This window comes from Amblyomma maculatum, chromosome 2 (assembly GCF_055883805.1).
Source record: "Amblyomma maculatum isolate TAMU_Amacu chromosome 2, ASM5588380v1, whole genome shotgun sequence".
Classification (NCBI taxonomy): Eukaryota; Metazoa; Arthropoda; class Arachnida; order Ixodida; family Ixodidae; genus Amblyomma; species Amblyomma maculatum.
Genome location: NC_139345.1, coordinates 159,125,537 through 159,146,597, shown reverse-complemented (window position 1 = coordinate 159,146,597; position 21,061 = coordinate 159,125,537). Strand labels below are relative to the sequence as shown.

General features: G+C 45.2%; 2 protein-coding genes across 2 annotated transcripts in view; both read right to left on the bottom strand.

Moving 5' to 3' along the window:
- LOC146200276 (uncharacterized) overlaps positions 1–21,061 on the bottom strand; it is a 125,977-nt gene that overhangs the window by 14,553 nt on the left and 90,363 nt on the right. Inside the window, exons 3-4 of the mRNA XM_084592905.1 lie at positions 18,442–18,516; positions 15,579–15,632 (exon numbers count right to left, since the gene is read on the bottom strand). Of these exons, the coding sequence (XP_084449031.1) occupies positions 15,579–15,632; positions 18,442–18,516 (129 nt within the window). The remainder of the gene's footprint in view (positions 1–15,578; positions 15,633–18,441; positions 18,517–21,061) is intronic.
- Positions 1,287–4,270, bottom strand: LOC146200278 (uncharacterized). Its single transcript, XM_084595893.1, is given in 4 exon segments — positions 1,287–1,399; positions 1,402–1,696; positions 3,502–3,579; positions 4,118–4,270. Coding segments are annotated over 4 exon segments (639 nt in total).

The following is a 21,061-nucleotide window of genomic DNA, read 5'->3' as shown; positions in this document are numbered from 1 at the left end:
CGCGGCCTACGCGGTATAGATCGTGGCAGCGAGGAGGAGAGATGAAATGCGAGAGCGCGACGCAGGGGCCGCTGCTGTTTGAGAGGGAAGAGGGGAACGCGGGAGAGGAGGAGTCACTGTCTAGCCAGTGCGGCCCTCCACGCAGCAACCGCCAGATGTCTCTGAGGGTGAGTCACCGTCTAGACAGCTTGGAGGGGGCCGTATACTGAACTGCCATCATTTTCTTGATATTTGAATCGCTGAACTTAACCGACCATGCGTTTGTGCACCGGACTGCCGCCGCATTTTAAATGAAAATGCGAGTTAGTAGACGGAAAGAGGAGCATGTAGCCATAACCCAGCACCCTCCTAGATTAAGGAGCACATGGTGTAATAATTATAGTGCAGCGAAATCTGCAGAATATTTGAAATATATGAGTCGTAGTTATTTTCTAAATTGGATACAATTAATACTAAGCATGCAGGCCATGCTGAGTGTAGAAAAATTGAAGCTCGACCACATGATGCCAATATTGAATATTTGCAGAAGGTAGACGAAAGCCATATATTGCTAGTATACAATCACTATGGCTCCTGCGTAATTAAGGCCCCGATGAGGTTATATAAAGTCCTGTTGATGCCAGGCATATATGGCCCTGGTCTGTCTATATAAGGTCATGACGATGCCATATATGCCCTTTATCAGGCCACATAAGGTCGCGAGGATGCCATATATGCCCCTGATCAAGCCATATAAGGTCCCGTTACCCGTTCAGATATGCATTATATGTTGCATGATATGGCCACATCTGAGCCATATAAGGGCAACATTTTGCGCATATATCACCTTATCTGGCCCAGATAAGGTCTTATTTGCGGCCTTATATATTTGTATCTGGCAGCATATGTTCCATATCTGGAGCAGATATGGGATTTCCGTAAGAGATTGTAAAGTTTTTAGCTTTCTCTTTTGCGCTTTTGCTGTTATGCCTGCTCTCAAGCTGTCAGTTTTTATTTGAACATAGTTCTTCAAGAACGTGTTGGCGGCAGCGCGCAAGATGTTATCCAGCACCGTGTCAGGATGATGCCCATTGCTGCATATATTGATGTCCTCGTTATCTGAAAGCAGGTACTTCGTGAGAACAATAAGGATGTCTCTTTGATTGCCTGCCGCATGGAACCTGGTGGAATTTTCTTTTGTCGTAACTTTTTCTAATATTACTTGTGTTTGCAACACTGCGTTGATTACAACTGGCTGCGGGAACTTCAGAGCGCCTCTGGTTAAGCTTGTTATTAGGACATTTCTATCAATATCCAGTTCTCTGTGTTGTGTGGTCAGGTTGCCAGCACAAGCTTCGCATGGCAGTTTCTTTAGTGCTGCATGGGCACAGAATCTGGCTATATAAGCTATTGCTGGCATGGAAACTTCCTTGCCTTTTTAGTCGTTATCAGTTAAAATAATTTTGTAATCTTCAGCAAGCCTTTTTCTGTCGACTACTGTCACAGATGGCTTGCAGAGTTCTTTCATCTCTGGGAGGATCAAACAGTCCTGAAGTCTAGTCTTTGTTTCTGACTCGAATATTTGTTGGACTGAAACATGATAATTCGAGCCAGAAAGGCGGTGGCACCGGCCAAACCTGGCCTCTAGGCTGTCAGTTTGGAACTGTCCGAGTAGAACATAGTCTAAACGGAGTTCTTCAATGCAGTATCTGCTGATCTCTATCAGAGAGTAAGACGTGAGCCGCAGAGCTGCATGCGTGTCCTTTGTTAGGGCTCCAGTATCCATTTTCACATCCTTCCACATGTCCAGCCAGTTCACGACGGAATTTAAAAAATCTAGTTGCGCATCATTCATGCACCTAATTGGATATTGAAGTGGGTCTCTAAGGCGTCGGCCCTTCGACGGGGTCTTAACATTGACGATACGCCACCATTTATTGATCAGCTCAATGAAATTAGCTGGGCCTGTTGTGTACTGTAAATTGAGCTGATTTCCGCGCGTTCTTAACGCTTCAACCACAAAAGGGTTGAATATTTTGAGAGCCAATTTCACATTCTGACGTTCAAGGTTTGAAGGGTTCAAAGCTTTGTGCGTCAGTCCATACCCAAATTTTGATAAGCATTGTTGTTCAGAAGCATGCAAGTCTCGCAGAGTCTCAAAATGATGCCCCATTAACCCGTACAATCGACCCTGTGTTGTTAAACTCTGGATAAAAAATGCATGTGCCGGGGTTCTTTTGGTTCAGCCAGTTATTTCTGACGCATTTTAATAAATGAACTGGATCCACAACATAAAAAGTGGCCTCTGATTATCTGCTGGATGTGAATAAACGATGTCTACTGTGTTTTGTTTGGAAAAAAGCGACATAACTTTCCTGTTGATAGGGTTGTTGTCCGTTATGACAGCAATAACAGTGAGGCCAGCTCTTTCCAATTCCAAAATAGTCTTCACCAGAACGTCGTGCAGTTGACTTGCTTCAATAGTGACTACAGGAAGAATATATGCGACGTCTTTATGGCCTGAGAGTAAGGACTGGGTCATAAAGACATGTGCCGTTTTTGCCGCTTCAGAAGAGTTTGACGCCTTCCACTCAGTGATCCTCCCTTGAAGTCAAAATATTGCTGAAGGTGAATTTCATCGACCATCAATGTTACCACTCTCTCATGCGGCTTTAGGATATTTGCTCGTTTCTTTATGTACCGCAAAAACCCCTCATGATTTTGCTCCTTTGCCGGACTGGCATTGTAACGACTACATAGCCTCATTAATGTTGATCTGTGTGGTAATGCTATTTTCCCAGAACTACGAAGGAATCTGTAGGCATGTGGAGAAATCGTAAAAAGAAGACTTGCAAACACAAGGAATTCTGCTGAGTACCTAATGGCTCCACCTTCTTTCACAGCTAATAATTGGAGTTGCTCTTTTAGAAAAGTGACCACTTCAGACTTTTCTCGCGGCAGTAGCTCGTCACTCGTCAGGTCTTCGAGGAGTGAGAAAAGCAAACTGAAACAAGCCTTCAATTTTTCTTCTTGCTGGCACACATTTGGTGCTTTAAATTTGTGCACAGCGTCTAATACATACTGGATAGTGCGCAAATCATCAGTTTTCAATGGAATCGCGACCTGATCACTGGAAAGCTGTATTTGTTTCCAAAAGGCTGTAATTTCCATGTGCTCGTTGATTACTATAGAGCGTTCAACCTCCGGTGGCCCAGCACTGCCATCAACATGTACAAATAAGACACACTTTTCAGCTTGCGTTAGTGTCCAAAAGTCAGAAATTTGAATTTCTTGGAGCCTCGAGAGATGATGTCCAAATGAGGGCAGCTTGTTTTTGCGCTCCTCTTCTTCGTGCGCAGAAATTGAAAGCTGGATGGCTTTTTGCAAGTGCGCTTGCTCAAGGCGCGCTCTTTTTTCTTCCGGCTCTGGGCGCACTGGCTTGCTGTCCGACAGGTAAGCAGGGCTGTTCGGAAAAATCGTGGGGATTGCTTCTGGGGTCAACCTTGTAAGGCCCATGGGTACTTCTATTGTGTTGCCTGTAGCATCTGTGTAGGCGTACTTTGTTCTCAGATACTCAGGTTTGAAATGCAGCTCGCAGACCTGCAAAACACCGGAAGGAAAATGTCCTTGAGGAAACAAAATATAATATTTTCTTCCGCCGTGTATTTTTCTTCCGTTTTCTTTTATTTTAAGTTGGGAAAGTTTAGACTACTATGTGTATAGTAGCAAATGCACCCATATCATCGCCGTCTCATTTATTACGAGAATACAATAACTCCAATGGCCTAAATCATTCCCTAAAAAAACACTACACTTATCATATTTAGTCTAAAAGTTCGAAAAAAGAAAACAGCTTTTAAATGTACACGTGGTCACGACGGAGTCCGATGGTATGTGTCGGCATTTTTAAATATGACGCAGTCGCAAACAGTGAAGTAATTACAAAAAAATGGCATCAATTTGATATCTGAAAAACCCTGCCTTACATATAACGAAACAAAACAATTACTCAAACCTGCAGGTTGCGCAAATTTTGCGACACCTTGAATTTCATAGCGCTCCTTGTCAAAATTTCAGCATCATGATAACAAATTATAACCCTTCAACGATTTCAATTCAATGCGCAGCAACAACATACCTTAGAGTCTCGCAGGGTGCGGATGTCGACGTCATCGCGACGAACGGCACGCTCCCACTTAATCCGACGAGCGTCATTAGGGAACGAAAACACACGCACTTTTGGTCCGTTTTCGTAGTTTCCTTTGCAGTTGGGAACGCAGCAGCGACCCATCGCTTCCACAGGAAGCCCAGGCCAAGCGCCAAGCACAAATTCACAACTTTCAACTCGGAACTCACAAGCACAAGAGCAATAAGACTCAGAACCACGTGCTGACACACGCGCATCCAGCAACACGAGGCGATGTTGCACTGCTGATTGACACGTGCGAAACGACGAGGAGGGTGTCAGTCAGTGCCCGTGGAATGCGGGGGTCGCAGGTCGACGGTCAAAGTAGTGTGACGTCAGATAGGGGGAGAAGGAAAGCGCGCAGGCCTTGAAAAGTCTAGATGGCACTGACTGGTCCCAAGGAAGTGGGCAGAAGAGTGTGATCTCAAAGGCAGAACGGTGTGCGCGTGTGGTGGTACGGATCTCGAAGGCCGAGGGGACAGTTGACTGCGATTGCCGGGAGAAGGATGAAATGGCGCGGCTGTGGGGGAAGGAGTGCGTGAACAAAAGGGAGAGAGAGTGGCATGGAAAATAAATGGGACCTGAAAAGTGTGCATTGGTTGTTGAGTACGAACAATAGAATAAAAGTGAATAAAAGTGCTCCGAACATGCATATATTCGGTATCCTGGTCTTCTGATGGCGAGACGAACGCGCTACCGATACATAAAAGTTTTTTTTTTATTGCGAAGGCAATACTACATCAGGTTTAGAGCCTTCAGCGTAGCGTGGTTTGGTAGTTACGCTTTACACCACAAGACGACTGACGTCATAACATCGCGAGAGCTGGGCTACCAAGTCGGCTCTTCAGCGTAGCCTGGCTTGTAGCCACGCCGGGAGTTTCGCGCTTCTCCCACTAGGTGCGCTGTACTCCAACAGGTGGTGTGAGGACATAAGCGAGGCGAAGATGGGCTACCAAGTCGGTTCTTCAGCGTGGCGTGGCTCGTAGCCACGCCGGGCGTTCCGCGCTCCTCCAACTAGGTGCGCTGTGGTCTAGCAGGTGGTGTCGTCTTCCACTGGAGGCATTTCGTCTCTGCTCTCTTTTCGGTAAGAAAAGAAGGGGAGGCTGAGCTGTATAAAGCATGCCACTTCAGCGCTTGTAAGACAGTTCGTCATGCTGTCTGAGAAGTAGAGGGATAAGGCGGCTCGCCAGTGTGAAGCCAGGAATCGACAGCGAGCTACGGAGACAGTTGAACAACGTGAAGAGCGTCGAGCCAGACGTCGTGCTCAAGATGCGGCTCGGCGACTGCGTGCTTCTCCTCAAGCCACCGAAGCAGTTGCTTTCGCAATCTCCTAGGCTACTAAGCTACAGCTAAGCCACTATGAATTTTCTATTACTTACTTTGGCATGGGACAGGTGCAAATAGTAATGGCAAAACGTGTCAGCCACACATTTACTGACGTAATAAGTTTGAAATTGTTTCAACAACTCCAATTGATCAATTATTTGAATACATATTGGCTGGTGAATATGTACTCGATACGCTTCTCTAAACCGTATTACACCTTCAATAAAGTGCTCACGAGAAGATTCTACTTCGATATCTGCTTTGTTGCACTGCATGCTAGTTTTCAAAACACTGTGGGGGCTCAGGAGCCAGGAGCATAATAGCATAAAAAGGAATGTCATCTGCTTGAACAGGTAAGGACCTATGGTGTTATAAGGATGTAACGGAAGCTCTTTCATTAATGCGCTCTGAAGGATATACAAAAAAAACAATCGCCCGCCAACAATCCAAAAGCGCGTGTTCTATTATTTCAGCTATTTTACAGATGAAACAGTCGACCAACGAACAAACATATCTTCATCATTCATCCACGTTTTGAGTGATAATGTATAAGTGGGAAGATTGAAGAAAAAGATAGTTACTGACAGCTAGGTTGGTCTTATTGATACACCAAAGTTCAACACTGTTTCGTTCGAATAAAACGCTGTTTTGTGTAAGCGTTGCCATACATTAAAGTCTACATTACGTAACTAAACAAAATTATATATGTATCACAATACATTTCCGCAAATTTAGGGCTTTGCTTGCACGCAATTACGGGACAATATCATGCCGGCGGCAACCAGAACAGAACCTAGTACGTCTTTAGGGTAACTGGCGCCACCACGTTGCTCGCGAGCCGCGCATCGCACTCTTTCTGCACTGTGGCACAACCAGCTCACACTATCTCAAGCTCTTCAAAAGCACCCGCGCTGTATGCTGGCTGTGCAAGTTTTAATCCATGTAGTTACGTATTCACGTAGTTAAGTAATTACGCCCATACATGTAGTTACATATCCGGCACACGTACGTGTAGTTACGGAGCGGACGCTCCGTAACATGTATCATAAGTACGCTGCCGACTAACAGTGCGAGACTCTTCGTCTTCCACAAGTGTGCATTGCTTATCTATGGCTACTCCTGCTCAGGAGCCTTCTACGATGCGGACGGTGCATGTATACATCCTGCCGTGAACGTCACTAATCGCACTCAACAAACGAGCTCATACCTAAATCTCTTAGACGCTTTCTTAAGAGTGTTACATGAAAAAAAGTGAAAAAGTCTTAGTCCAGGTGCGTTTTCAAGTCTCGTCTCTATGGAAATGCTGTCACCGCCACCGCCGGGATCGAGCACATAACACATGTTGGGAGTACAGTGTTGTTGGAGCGATTCGTGGCTACCCAGATTTTCTGTAAAGTTGTCGTAACTATAATCATTCCTTCACAAAACACCAATAGCGTAAAGAATAACTGAAAAAAAGAATCACCTAGATGTAGCCGAGTTTGTTAACTTCTAGTGTCTCTACACCAGATAATGCGTCTTCTAACCTGAAAACTTTCGTCAGTGTTACTTGTTTTGCAGCACGTACTTTCTAATACGGCGAAAGTATTAATGCACACACACTTTGAAACTTCCTACCAATGGGCTATATTATTTTACATTCTTTTCGTTGAAGTGTTCAGCAACTGCCCGTATTTATCGCTGTGCCTGGAAATGCAAGGGAGTCAGACGGAAGGAAATGATTCTAATAAACTCCTCGGGTGTCAGAAGTAGCCTGTAACCACAACATTTTGTTGCCCGTGTGCTCACAAAACTGCACAATTAAACGCGGACCACCTTCTAATCGCTGGAGTCTGGAGCAAATAACAATAGTGACATCACTTCTTTGGCGGCGATGGCTGCCGTATTATCTGTGTTGGCGGGGTTGCGGGCACAGGTTGTTTGAGCACAAAAGATGTTCGCGCCGTTCAGGATGGTTAGTGCATAATAATCGAGTTCTAAGGAGAGAAATACACCAAACAGCAATTAATAATCGAAATACTTTGGTGAACTCTTTGTAGCCCTTTCAAGAACGATAACATTTTTTTGGCGCAAAAGGTAGCGACTAATGTTTTCATGGTTGTCGAGTATTTCGTCCAGAGGTTGGTATCTAATGGAAACTACACTGTCGAAGTTCCGCTTCTTACTAACGCCCAAGGTACTCCAAAAATGTTTTCTCTTGCCATGGTACCCATACACAAGAAAAAAATAAAGTTAGCTCTAGGGGGGGGGGGGGGGGGGCAAAATACGTATCCATAAAAAAGAAACAGTACATAGACCACGCACACTATTTAGCAAAATATTTACTGCGCTCGCTGTTTGCTTCACAGTGCCACTCTCAGTGGTACATGAAGGATTACAAGTTCTCCATCAAGAAACTTCTGAGATAAATATATATATATATCTCAGAAGTTTCTTGATGGGAAACTTGTAATCCTTCATGTAACTTGTAATCCTATATATATATATATATATATATATATATATATATATATGTATGTATAATATATAAAAAGAGAGAGAGAGTGAAGTGTACGCTTCATTTAAAGAAGCATTTGTACGACTCGACGTTTCGACCAGAAGCTGGCCTTCATCAGGAATGCGAGTGTAAACGATGCGGGTAGATTTAAAGGCGAAGGGCTGAAAAGAAACAGGTGGCGGAGAGACAAACAGGGAAAGAGGGCTTAGCAGGAGGGAAGTACACTGATATTGTTGGGGTAAAAAGCAGGTGCAGATGGGGAGTGATGAAACGTGCCGGTGCAGAGTAGAAAGAAAAAAGACGGCACATGGAAGGAAGTACAGTAACAGGTAACAGGCATGACCACATGCGACGAAAGCAGGCATTGTGTGGCCTTCATTGTGTGTATGGTGGGGGAGGCTGACATTCCTTTGAGCTACTTGCAGTAAGCTTGACTTGGCAGTGTGGGTGTGTTTGAGGAAGGAATTTAGGGGGTAACTGAACTTTGAAGTGGAGAAACGGTGCCAGGGGTCTCATTTATACCGGCCTGTAGGGCATTGAATTTAAAAATAAAGTACGATTCTCGTTGTTCCCGTTCGCGATTACTACGGAAGCCGTTCTGAAGCAGGATAACTGAGTTTTCGCGACTTTTCTTTTGAAGGTGTTTGGACAGTGGAAGGTGGAGGAGAGATTTAGTGTGCGCGCGATGGTTGTTGAATCGATGTCGGAAGGGGTTCTCAGTCTGTCCTATGTATTGCATTTGACACTCGCCACCAAAGGTGGCAAATGCCCTCACTTTGGCCTTTCCTCCCCCGCGCTCAATTCCCAATCGGCAGCCCTCCCTCACACTCACCCTCACTTAAAAAAATTATTTCGCCCTCCCTCGCCCTCATCCTGACTTAAAAAATATTGCTGGTCCTCACTCACCCTCACCCTCATTTCATTTGCCCTCACTCACCCTCAACCTCATGTCCAGCAGTTTTAATATTCTAGCTATTTTTAATTCTTTTCAATCTGTGGCAACGTTACAGTTAGTCGAAGCAGGCGCAATCTATTCTTTTCTGCGTGTGCTTTCTGCCGTGTCAAGCCACGCTGATCATTTAGCAATCCGAATTTCTCGAAGCTAACAATGGACTTAAATAAATGACGGGGCTGCGTGCATGTTGCAGCGCATCACTCGCAAGAGCCATCTGGTACTTGTTCTGACAGTTGCTGAGAATGAGATATGCACTGCACATGGAAACCAGGGGCTGTGAAAAGTGCAAAGAGCAATTCTAGTAGTGCCCTAGGCATGCCAATCAAAGGCGAAACTTCGAGGAGGAAGGAGAATAACCACTGCCATAGTTAACCGGGCAAACCTGCCCACCGGTTCACACGCCATGTGTTTCAAGGAGATAGAGTGACGAAATACGTTTACACTGCGCATGAGGAAGGAGGAGGTAACTACTAACCAGACGCAGATGGAAGGCATGAGGTGTATACGGCATATTAGACAACAGAACAATGTAATCTAATTAAAGTAACAGTAAAATGCTATCACAAAGAAGCGTAAATTTCGAGGGAGTCAGTCTTGACCCTCGATCGCTTCGCAGAGGAGGATGGGATGGGGGGACATAGCCTGCGAACCCTGGGCCGTGCGCGACAATTACAGACATGTAGTACATGTACTGTTATTTGGGAGACGCCGCGTAAAAATGCGGTTTTTAGGACACGGCGCCGCAGGTGCCACCGACGATGTGCCCCGATCGCATTCCGCCTCCCTCCAAGAACAAGCCGAAAACGCAAACTGAAACACGTAACTGTGTTGCGCTTCTGGATTTCACAAATGCCGCCGCAGTGTTGCGTAATTTTTTTTTTACAATTTCTATTAAAGTTATGCAAGGACCGAACAAGACAGCGCCTAACTAGTGTAGTACGACGTGCAAATGAACACATGCCAGAATTTCATGCATAAGGTTTGGTTATGCTTCTTGGATAGAGTGCTTAAATCTAGGATCACTTATGTAAAAAGCAGTGCTTATAGAACGGGGACAGAAAAGCAACACATATACGCCAACTAAGTTCACATCTCTTAATTGGTCTGCTTCATTCCGGACAGAACCCGCATATGCAAGAGCCGGAAAACGGATTGTCTGCACTGTGAAGGCAAGAGCGGCAAATGAAACTCACCTGGAACCTGCATGACGTCGTACACACCTTTCACGTGGACCGCGCATTTCCCATAAATATCCGACGACACTGCCGCAATGAAAACTTATTCGCGCACATAGTAAACGGACGTCTTTGAGCATATAGAATTTGCAACAGCGCACCAATGTGTTGTTTCAACAAGCGTCAACAACTTGAGTGGTCTGATCGAATGGACACAGCAACACAAACTGAAGGGCTTCCCCAGACGTTCCTGCCATTCGCTGTTTCTTTTCTTTTTGTTTTGAGACTGGGCTGAAGGAAGACCCTTTCTTTGGGCAGAGAGTGGGAAAGGAACGCACGGTGGTGGACGCGTGTGTATCCTTCCGAGAGCAATGCTGCCACGTCCATACATGTCTCCACCCGGTGCCTCAGGGAGATCAGATAAGACCAGCAACAGCCGCCTCTTGAGCCCAGCCATGGATCAGCTTGCGTGGTCTGCCCACGGGTAGGATGTTTTTTTTTTCTTTTTTTTTCGAACAGCTTTCCTAATGACAGCTGCCCTCGCTGTGGGGAGAGTCTAGCGCCTGTCGTCGGCGCATTGCCATAGGGTGCAAAGCCAGGCGCACACTGATTGCTTTGTGCGTTATCTGTCGCCCTCCCAAACGGTCTTCAAACGAAGCGCCGTCAACCAAAGGTATCGGGCGTGTAGGCTGAGGTGCTCCCCGGCTAACAACGTTCCGGCTTACAGCCTTCTAAAACACTGTAGCCCGCCGAATGGAACATCTTCCCGGCCTAGTACGAGTAGTGGCGTTCGTTGCTTCGTTTTTAGTTTGCTTAGCAACACGCACACAATGTATGCGTGTGGTTGGCAAAAGACAGGAAAAGTAGGAGGCTTCTCGCTGATCATTCCGCTGCTTCACACGAGAAGCAATCAACCGCTTGCACAACGACACGGGAAATCCGACGAGAGTGCAGGCCTCTTTCCTTCCGCAGAAATGGGTAAGCACAAACAGGTGTACAAAAAGCAGTGTTGTCATAATTTCAACCTACCAGCTGGAGATCTCAAGACATACCATGACTACGTGGAATTGGGTTTACATTTATCTCAGCTGTCTGCTTTATTAATATTTAGTCAGTCTTAGAGTGAATGTGGGAGTATTCCGCGTTAGAGAGCAGGTATCACGCAAACCCTCGAAGCTTTCTTCCCCTATGTCTTCTTCGTCTTCAGACCTGCAGACGTTTTAACAGTATGCGAGACAGCGTGCTCTCTGATGCGACTCTAGCCTTGGCAGAATGCATAAAGGTACTTCAACTCAGCTGGTCATCTTTATGTTACGAAAATGTAGGGACTCTTATTAAAACGTTTTCATAAAGTCGTAAGCTACAATTACAGCCCGTTTTAATCCAACCCAACAAATGTACCTGCGTGGCTTTGGGAAGCGGGTCTTATTCGAGGTCCAAGCATGCTGGAGGGCTGACTTCGACGTCACCCTCTCATCTCATAGGTCAAAAACACTCAGTGCGGACCTCTATAATAGAATGTGAATTGATGTTTTGTAGCTTTCATCGAATCTAAACCCTGCTTAGCGTCAGTAAAGAATTCCAGTTCAGCGGTTGCCTTATTCTGCAGCATTGAACCTACATCACTTTTTTGCTTTATATCGTGACGTACCAAGCACAGAAAACCATGCTTTGGATAAGAAACTGTTGAAAGCCGACATAAACGTGGTGCCCCCCTACAGTGAAGCTGATCTTGGCAAATTAAGTAATGGCAAAATAAGAACACTGGCATGTTGCCGTAAGTGCGACTCCTTAAGTTATCGGATAAGGCGACGGAGGCTTCAGTTGCTAACACAAGTGGTGAATTCAATACTAATGTAGTATGCTTCGTATACTTTTCTGCTGAGTTCGGACGAAAACTTCTTCAAGATTGTCGTTTCACGGAATCGAGGCGCACGCCTTTGGAACAGAACCACGACACGGACGACATAGACGACTAGTTCCCCACCACCCCTCGAGTGCGTCTACTCCTGCGCGGAGCTCCTGAAGTGTGACGTTTCTGCAGCATCCAATTTGTTCTGTGTAGCTTTTGACACGGGACAGCAGTATACGGTAAACGACGGCACTCTCCCTCGGGACGAGCTTGCCTAAGTGCTTGATGCTGCATCCCTAGCTGCCTGTGCTTTCCTTGCACCATATTGCACAAGCCAGCCAGTTTTTCGGGTACAGTGATGAGTGATGACTACCAGGACGTCACCTTTCTGAGCCACGTTTTTTAAGCGGTGGGAGATTTGATAGTCATATGAAATGACAACGGATCTTGTATCTTGCGCTTCAGGCGCAGCGGTGCTCTTCTGCATCCCTAGCATCTTTTGCAAGGTTCTCTAAAACAGAGGTGACTACCTCAGAGGGAAATCCTGCACTGAACAGTGTTTGCAGCCAGACATCCACGCTATACGTTTCATTTAATTCATGTTGGCAGGATATGTCAAGAGCGGCATGCAGGTAGTTCTTAGCAATGCCCTTCTTAGGAATCTTGGAATGAGCTAACTGGTGGCTTAAAATAGCTTCTTTTTTATAGCGAGGCTGATACCTCCAGCACGTTTTGATTTTGCAAACAGTTACACATATATCTAAGGACTGCAAGCACCCTTGCCCACCCAACCTGAAAGCGCATTCGACAAAGAATTCAACCCGGTTCAGCATTGTCATTCCCCCCTCATGCGTACGTCTGTGATAACATATGGCCTTACGATCGTCGGGCATTCCGATTCATTAAACTTATTCTGAGTACAGAACAGATGCTAAAATAATAAAATATTAAAGAACCTTACTCCGGTACAAGGCTTCAACAGGTTAACAACAATGCGCTGTAATTACGAGCCGCACATATTATTGCACGATTTGACAATTTTTTAATTGACAACAAAGTGAAAAATCGTAAAAGAAATAAGAAAATACTTCTTATTTTTCCAAACACTTGACAAAGATTGCACTGGATATTGAAATGCGGTTTATTTTACTGAAGTTCTTATCAGCGCAAATTCACTGCTGCTTGTTTACTTTCCTTTTGGTTTTGTTACGAATTTACACAACTTATGAAAGTTTTGTATAAAACCTTGCTAACCAAACAGTCAAGTAACACTGTCAAGAAACACTTCGCATGCGTCGCCGCATGCAAGCAATCTGGACGATAAAAAAAAAAACATGTTGCAGGGTCCCAGCAGATAAGATCACCCACCTCGGTTTTTGTGTTCAACGTTTCTTCTGCGCGCCCCCTCTATTTTGGACGCTCTTTTTTTTTCTGGGCGTGTTTTTCCTTGAATTGCAAATAAACATTAGCATTTAGAAACTGTGGTCCTGTGTATTTTGCCGGTCCCTTCGCGTTCTGTGTGGCTGGAAACAGTGACATCCCTCTCGGTGACTCCCTGCAGCTTCCTAGGGTCGTTTTTAGGCTTTTCTTCACCACGAGCGCCGGAGCAATTTTGTGGCTTTCGTTCCTGCTTCCTCTATAGCTGCAGCGCATGTGCCCCGTTCCATTACATCTGTTACCTATACAACACATGCCCAGTGGAGGAGAAAGTGTGTGGTCACTCATGTCTTTCGGGTTGCCGCGTGTTTTTCCTTACTGCCGAGACTACGCCTTTCGTAGAACATTTGCGCTCGCTCCTCAAACTCTGTATCTTTCCCTCCCTCACCTTCCCCTCACCGCCTCTGCCCTCCCTCACACTCGTCCTCACGAATTTTTCAGCGGCAATCCTCCCTCGCCCTCACCTCACCGAGTCAGATCCTCACAAGGTAAGGGTGCTCATGAGGGTTCACCCTCGTGAGGATGCCCATTTCTGCTCGCCACACTCGAGCATGTATACCACGTTCCTGGAGTCACAATTCAAGTTTCCGCGAATTTAGTGTTTAAAATCAGAGTGCATGCTCTTTGCCGTGGTCGTTGTTTGCACGTGTTTGCAAACTCGGCATCTATTCTTTCCACACGGCAAGCAACTTACAGGATCTGCTTTATCGACGGTACAGTGGACTACATAATATTGTTAATTTTTTGGTCGTCTGTATGTAACCCGCTGAACCACTGGAAATATTTTGAAGAGGCAATCACTCTGTTCTGAAGAAGCACGCATTCGCCGAGCCGCATCTTGAGCCCGATGTCTGGCTCGACGCTCTTCACGTTGTTCCTCTGTCTCCGTAGCTCGCTGTCGATTCCTGGCTTCACACTGGCGCGCCACCTTCTCCCTCTGCTTCTCAGACAGCATGACGAACTGTCTTACAAGCGCTGAAATGGCATGCTTTATACAGCGCAGGCTCCCCTCCTTTTCTTACCGAAGAGTTTAGTATTTTCTTGATGTTCGGAAGGTGGTTCGCGAAAGTTAAGATCAGATTTGCGCGGTGTTCATTTCGTGCTGCCTTCCGGCCTTCCCCAAACATTTCATTGCGATCAATTATTCCCGCTTTTCGGATGGCACCATCAATAATAAGGGGCGGATAGTGTTGGTGTTTCAGAACCTTCCGCATGCGGTTGGAATTTTCCACAAAATCTTCAGAGCGTGAGCAGACTCGTTCGAATCTTATTGCCTGAGAGTAAGGAATGGATACTGCCTTGTCGTGGCGGAGGGGCTTGCGAAACTCGATGAAGCCGTGAGGTCTGCTGTGTAGGGCCACCCAAAATAGACAGATCACGGCAGAGAGTTCTGACAAAATGCGATTCACTGGAGAAGGTAATGGCAACCCACTCCAGTATTTCCTGCCAAGAGAACCCTATGACCAGTCACACGTGGCGCGGTATGGTCCATAGGGTTACGAAGAGTCCGACATGACTGAACGACTGAACTGAACTGAAGGAATTGATGTTTTGCAGTGGCGCGGGTGGCAGCTTTTAAAATGAAGGTATTGTTGTTTGTCCGTGGGTTTTCTGTAGACATTGGTGATTAGTGCACCCTCTTCTAATTGAATTAATACGTCCAGGAAGTTAATTTGAGTGGAGGAGTAGGTATGTGTGAAGGAGATGTTGGAATGCATGTTATTAAATGAGGTAATGAATTGGATGAGTTCGTGCTCGTTTTCAGTCCATGTGATAAATGTACCGTCTAGAAAGCGTTTATAAAAAGCTGTTTTTTGGGGGTACGAGCGTAGGAAGTCCGATTCAATGTGGTCCATGAATATATTGGCATAGTGTGACGCCATTTTTGTTCCCATTGCTGTACCACTGGTTTGAAGGTAATACGAGTTATTGAATTCGAAGGAATTGAGTACGTTAAATGTTCTCGCATCCTATATGTACATATATATAAATATACTCTCCGAAGAAGAAGTCAGTTCGCTTTGTAGACAGTTACGGGGCGCATCACAAGATTACTGGACTACAACGAAAACACCTAACTACAAATATTTAAAAGGCTGTACAGAATGAGTGCGCAAAAGGAGCCTTTACTATTTTTTCAAAGGAGAGTAGAGCAAAGTCTGCATACTCACTCGGTAGGATTTCATCACAGAGGTAAAGTTGAAATTGTACTTTTCCACCCAGTCCTTCAAAAAGAAGCATGCATCCAGGCCATTTAAGAAAGCATTTGACTGCGTGTGTCATTCGAAACTAATCGCAAAGTTGCGGGGCGTCATTGGTGATAGCGAAATATTGGCTTGGATAGAGGACTTTTTGCATCAACGGTCACAATTCGTATTCTATCACCACGTGCAATCCAGATCGGTAGCGGTCACATCCGGAGTTCCTGAAGGCTCTGTTCTTGGAACCCTGTTATTTCTTAATTTTATTAACGATACTAATTGTAAGATCAAACTCTTTGCTAACGACTGCATAATATACAGAGAAATAAGAAGCATCGAAGATCATGTCATCCTTAACAGGTCATTAGAAAAAATTTCTGAATGGGGTAATAACTTGCAGATGACAATCAACACAAAGAAATCCGTATCAACGGCAGTAACCAGGAAAAAACAGCCTTCTAATTTTGTGTATAAAATGAATGACATTGCACTTACCTTTGTAAACACGTACAAATATTTAGGTGTCACACTGACTTCAGATCTTAGATGGAGCGAACACATTAGTAACATCACTGCTACAGCATTGCGCGAGTTATTTTTGCTTAGAAGATGTATTCGCCTAGCCCCTGCACAAACTAAACTTTTAGCTTATAAGACTTTTATTAGACCAGTACTAGAATATGCTAACACCGTTTGGTTTCCCCAGTCTCTTACTAACATTTCGAGGCTTGAAAGAATGCAGCGTAAAGCACTAAGATTCATTCATAACAAATACAAGCGAACAGATTCACCAGCCGAACTAGCTGTAATATCTGGGCCCGAAACGCTATCAGCAAGAGCGAATTCGGCGCGAATAAAATTCCTATATAAGCTACTGCATAACGCCTTTAACATCGGCCTATCACAGTATGTTTTATTATCACATAAGCGAGAGTTAAGAAGCCAACACGCGTTCACGCTAACCGAATTTTCACGTCACAGTGATGCATTTAAACATTCTTTCTTCCCGTTGGCAACTAGCGAATGGAATTGCCTGCACTCATCTGGTACTAACGTTGATTCATTTTCAAGTTTTTGTGCCAAACTACACGTCATAGTGTGAGCTGAAATTATTCGGTTACAAATTTCGCTTTATTTTTTTCATTCGCTTGTTTAACACAGTCGATAGCCTTTTATCCCATTGTTTCGTTTTTGAACTTGTATGTGTTCTTTATTTGAGAGCTCTTCGCGCGAATTTGATAACACATTTTCAGTTTTTTTGTGCTTTAAGAATTGTTTAATACAGTAATTTTGTAGAGCTGCTTTAATTCTTGTCATCATCATTTTGTCGATATTATGGATGTAATGCGCACCTGCTATGGTCTCAACTAGAGACTGGCAGTATTGCCGAAAAATAAATAATATTTAGGATGTGGATGTCATTTTTGTAGCATTTGTAGTAGGCCACGTCTACACAACTGCTTACAGTGGTCAAAGTGACACAAGTGAGAAAATATTAATGGGGATTCTAGACAGTGCCAACTGTGTCCCTTCACGTTGATTTGTTTCACACTACCATGCACTGCCTGCTTTCTCTGTGTAACTGAAAGGAGAGGATGTTTTTACAATTCGCTGCAAACATGTCTAAAGGCTATGATGCTCTCGCATTGTGGGCAAAAGATTCGATCTGACCAGTTATTAGCAATATCTAAGAAATATAATCTAGTGCATTCAAGCCAGCTCAGGTTCCTTTCCCAAATTGTTGAATACCACACTGAATTATTTAAAGAGACCGTATTGCTTGCGTTATCGTCAGTCTGTTAACACCATCTTATTCTACTTTCGCACTAGTTCTCTATCTTTTTTCCTTTTCATGCATACTTTGTACAGATCCATTGTTTTGTAGATTTACTCCCATTGTGCAAATAATGTAACCGTCCTGCTTAATTCTTCATGGTGCTTTCATAATCTGAGCCTTGTAAAGAAATACTTTTCGACTGCTTTGCGAGTGACATGGAAAATGCGATGAGAGACATTGCTAGTTGATCTGCAATTCGGGGATGGCAGGGGGAACATTTCTTCAAAGTATGAAAAAAAATTAATACATTAAGACACACCTACCAGAGATACATCTTCCACGACTTCATCAAGCGTGCAATAGTTAATAGCACAACGATTTGCTATAACCAATGCACTATATATCACCAGTGTTCTCTACGCAAAATAAATTACAAGAGATGGAGAGAAAAAGAATATGATGCAAGTAAAGAAATGCACACGAGTTCGATGAAAATCAATGCTTTGGGTCACGATATGCTGGAGTAGTGATCGGAGAATTGGTGACAACGATAGGAATTTTGAAACTGTTAGCTCATGAAATAGTTCAAAGCCGAAGCTTTCAAGCGGCTGCTTTCATGCATGCGTGCTGAAATCCGCTCAGGATGAGCGTGGCGTTAAAATAGGCCCCTGTCAGACTTTCTCAGTGTCGGTGTTATGAAAGAAATTATAGGCGTTGTGATACTGCAATATATTATGAAAGATCACTGAGCAAAGTTTCAGGGCGAGCTTCAGTTCGCAAGCCGTGCCAACGTTTCGGCAAGAGGACCAGTGCTGGTCTGCTCGGCTTGCTAATCGGGGCTCCCCCTCACTCGTTGTTCAGTGGCCTTTCATATATGTAGTCATCTTCTTTCTCTCGTTCTACCCTGCAATATATTATTCAATGTTTTCTATTGCTAGACTGGTCTGCAATGCGAGTATTTTAAAATGTGTGAGCATCGTTTTCAAAGTTTATCGAACGCTTTGCTAAAGCTCCATCTGAGGCGATTTTTGCTGAAGTGCTACTAAGCCCGCGCACCGATTTTGCGGTGATCCTGGCAGCCGCCAGTTTTTCAAGGCAGTCCATCATGGCGGTGGCCACGGGGTCAACATCCTGGAACAAAAATATTACTGCGGCAGTGTAGTCAGTCTTTAGAACAGACATTTTCCGCTTACTTTCTTTGAAGGTTTGTGCGGTTTCCCCACTTGCTGCTCAGACGGATGTGAAAAGCCCCTCTGCCGATGAAACAGTTCAAAGAAATCTTTATTTTTTTTTTCAAAGAAAGGAGAAGCTGAGAAGAAAGGCTTACTTGATGGTAAGAGGCCTTAGCACCCATCCAGAGTTCGCAGCACCGTAACAAATAGGAAGAAAGACGCCAATGTATTTATCACTTCAGTAAAAATGCAAAAGGTGTCCGTAGAATTAAACACAGTGATACATCAGAGAGGCAAAACATTTTACGATAGTTACCCTACGCCGCGGATTTGCGGCCGATGCGATTGAACCTGAATCTGAGAAGGTGACCGCACGTGCCATAAAGCACGCAAACGCTTCTGCGCGTGAAGGAAAAAGCTATCAATGTCTGGGAACGCACTATTACCCCGACAGTTAGGACCACCCGAACGGGGTGCACGTAAAATAGCACGTGCGCGAACAAATTCAATAGTTCAAGCAGGGAAGACTCCCAGCCATTTAGGCTATGATAACATGGCTCTACAATGTATTTGATTCTTTCACCCGCCCGAGAAGGCATAACAAGCGGTCTGTTTCTCTACGGCTTACGAGGAAGTATCACCCTATGAAATTGTGTTTCCCTACAAGAATCAACTCAAGCCGGTTTGACACAGCCTGATTTGCATTGCAGCAAATCACAATAGCTGTTTCCTCTAGCCTTTTCTTGAGACTGCAGTGAAATCTGAAAAATCTGAAACACGCTCTTTTCACGTCTAGACAAACCGCACAGAATGAAGTCTTGTGGAAAGTTGGAAGTAGCAGATGCCTAACGACAATTACTGTATGCTTCCTCCAGAAAAAGCCGAACGGGTTTTGCATTTTCGAAGGGGTTTAGAAATTCCCCTCCAATTTTTTTTTCCATATCTGACGAAAAAATTTCAAAGGTTAACGAATGGCATGAACCTAGGGATTGAGCGGAAAAAACGCCTCTCGGGGGCCAACATGAGCGGATGCCTCACCTTGGCCTACGTAGGATACGTGCTGTTCCAACCCTTTCTCCCCTACGGCCACTAATCTGCTCGAGGACAAACATAAGCACTAAAGGAAGACAGGAAAGCCGCCCAGTCCGGGCGGCATTTGACCCTTCGAGGCAATGATTGCACTGCAGCTACCGAGCTAAGTCCAACCCGAACTCTGATCACTCGCCTACAATCCGGCGACGCCGGTATAGTTGCCATGACAGTAAGGGTTCAAGGTCACACCGCAACCACAGAAGAGCTCGAGTCAGGCGACTGAACGCCAGTTATATATAATGCCTATGTTTCAAGACACCACATCAACAACCTACTAGCGAGGCCCCAATCTGAACGCTCGTCACGGGTTCCACGGCAGTGCAACCATTACCGCCAGTGGCAAGACGCCGGCCTGCCTTTTAATTGCTACCATGGAGGTCCGAATGACAGTGCAGCACATCAAGCAGCTGCTACCCCCCCCCAACGCTGTCCGAGTAGCCGTTCGACTGTGAGGTGAACGGCGACTTCGATAATCCCAACACTTTGGCTGTGGAAGGAAGTGCAGATCGAGCTCAAGCTCAAAATCAGGCTACCAGATGACCTCTCTGCTCATTCACCCGACCAACAATAATTTCACCATGGTAACGACACACGTCCTAACAGTCCAGGCACTCCAAACGCTGACCTTACTCCCCATTGGAGACCGAGCCTAGGTCTAGGTCTACATGGAAGACCTACCGGGGGCTACCAGAGAAGTCATCACAAACGTAGGCTTACATGGAAGCCCTGCCGGGGGCTGCCAGAGGATTCATCAGAAACGCCTATGAAGATGGAAGCTCAACGCTACTATATGAATATCTGGTCAGAAGGATTCCAGAGTATACTACACTAGCCTCCCGGCGCATGGGCAAGACGCATTCCATCCTACTCACCTGAGAAGCTACCATAGTTCCGTGTTCCATCAAATACATGGGAGCCATTCACCGCTAAATCCCATACCGCGGCAGCAAGGGACCCTGTACCAACTACAGACATCCCAGTCACCGTCACGGCGCATGGCCAACCTCCCCAAACATTATCTGCGCCCGCAATGGAAGACCGGCCTTGTACGCCCAGTACATTCTGGGCAAGGATCCTCAATTTACCGACACCTTACCAGCCACCTAAGCAGTCAAGCCAGCAGCTAAAGGAGCTACAAGAATCAGTCGAACCCAAGGACCACTTTCCTCAGTTGCCCGGACTCCCCAACCCAACCAGCAAAAGCAAGGCGGGCAGTGCCGCTAAAACAAGCCTGGAACTTTTTTTTTACGCAAGCTTGCCATAAGGCATATTATAGAAACTCGTGTAAATTATTTTCGGTAAGAATCCGGAGCAGGTTTCCACTCTTGTCGTTGTCAGTGAGCCATTTAGAGAAGTCTTCTTCCTTTGTTGTGGTTAGTCCCACTTCGCGCAGAATCTCTGTTCTTGATGCC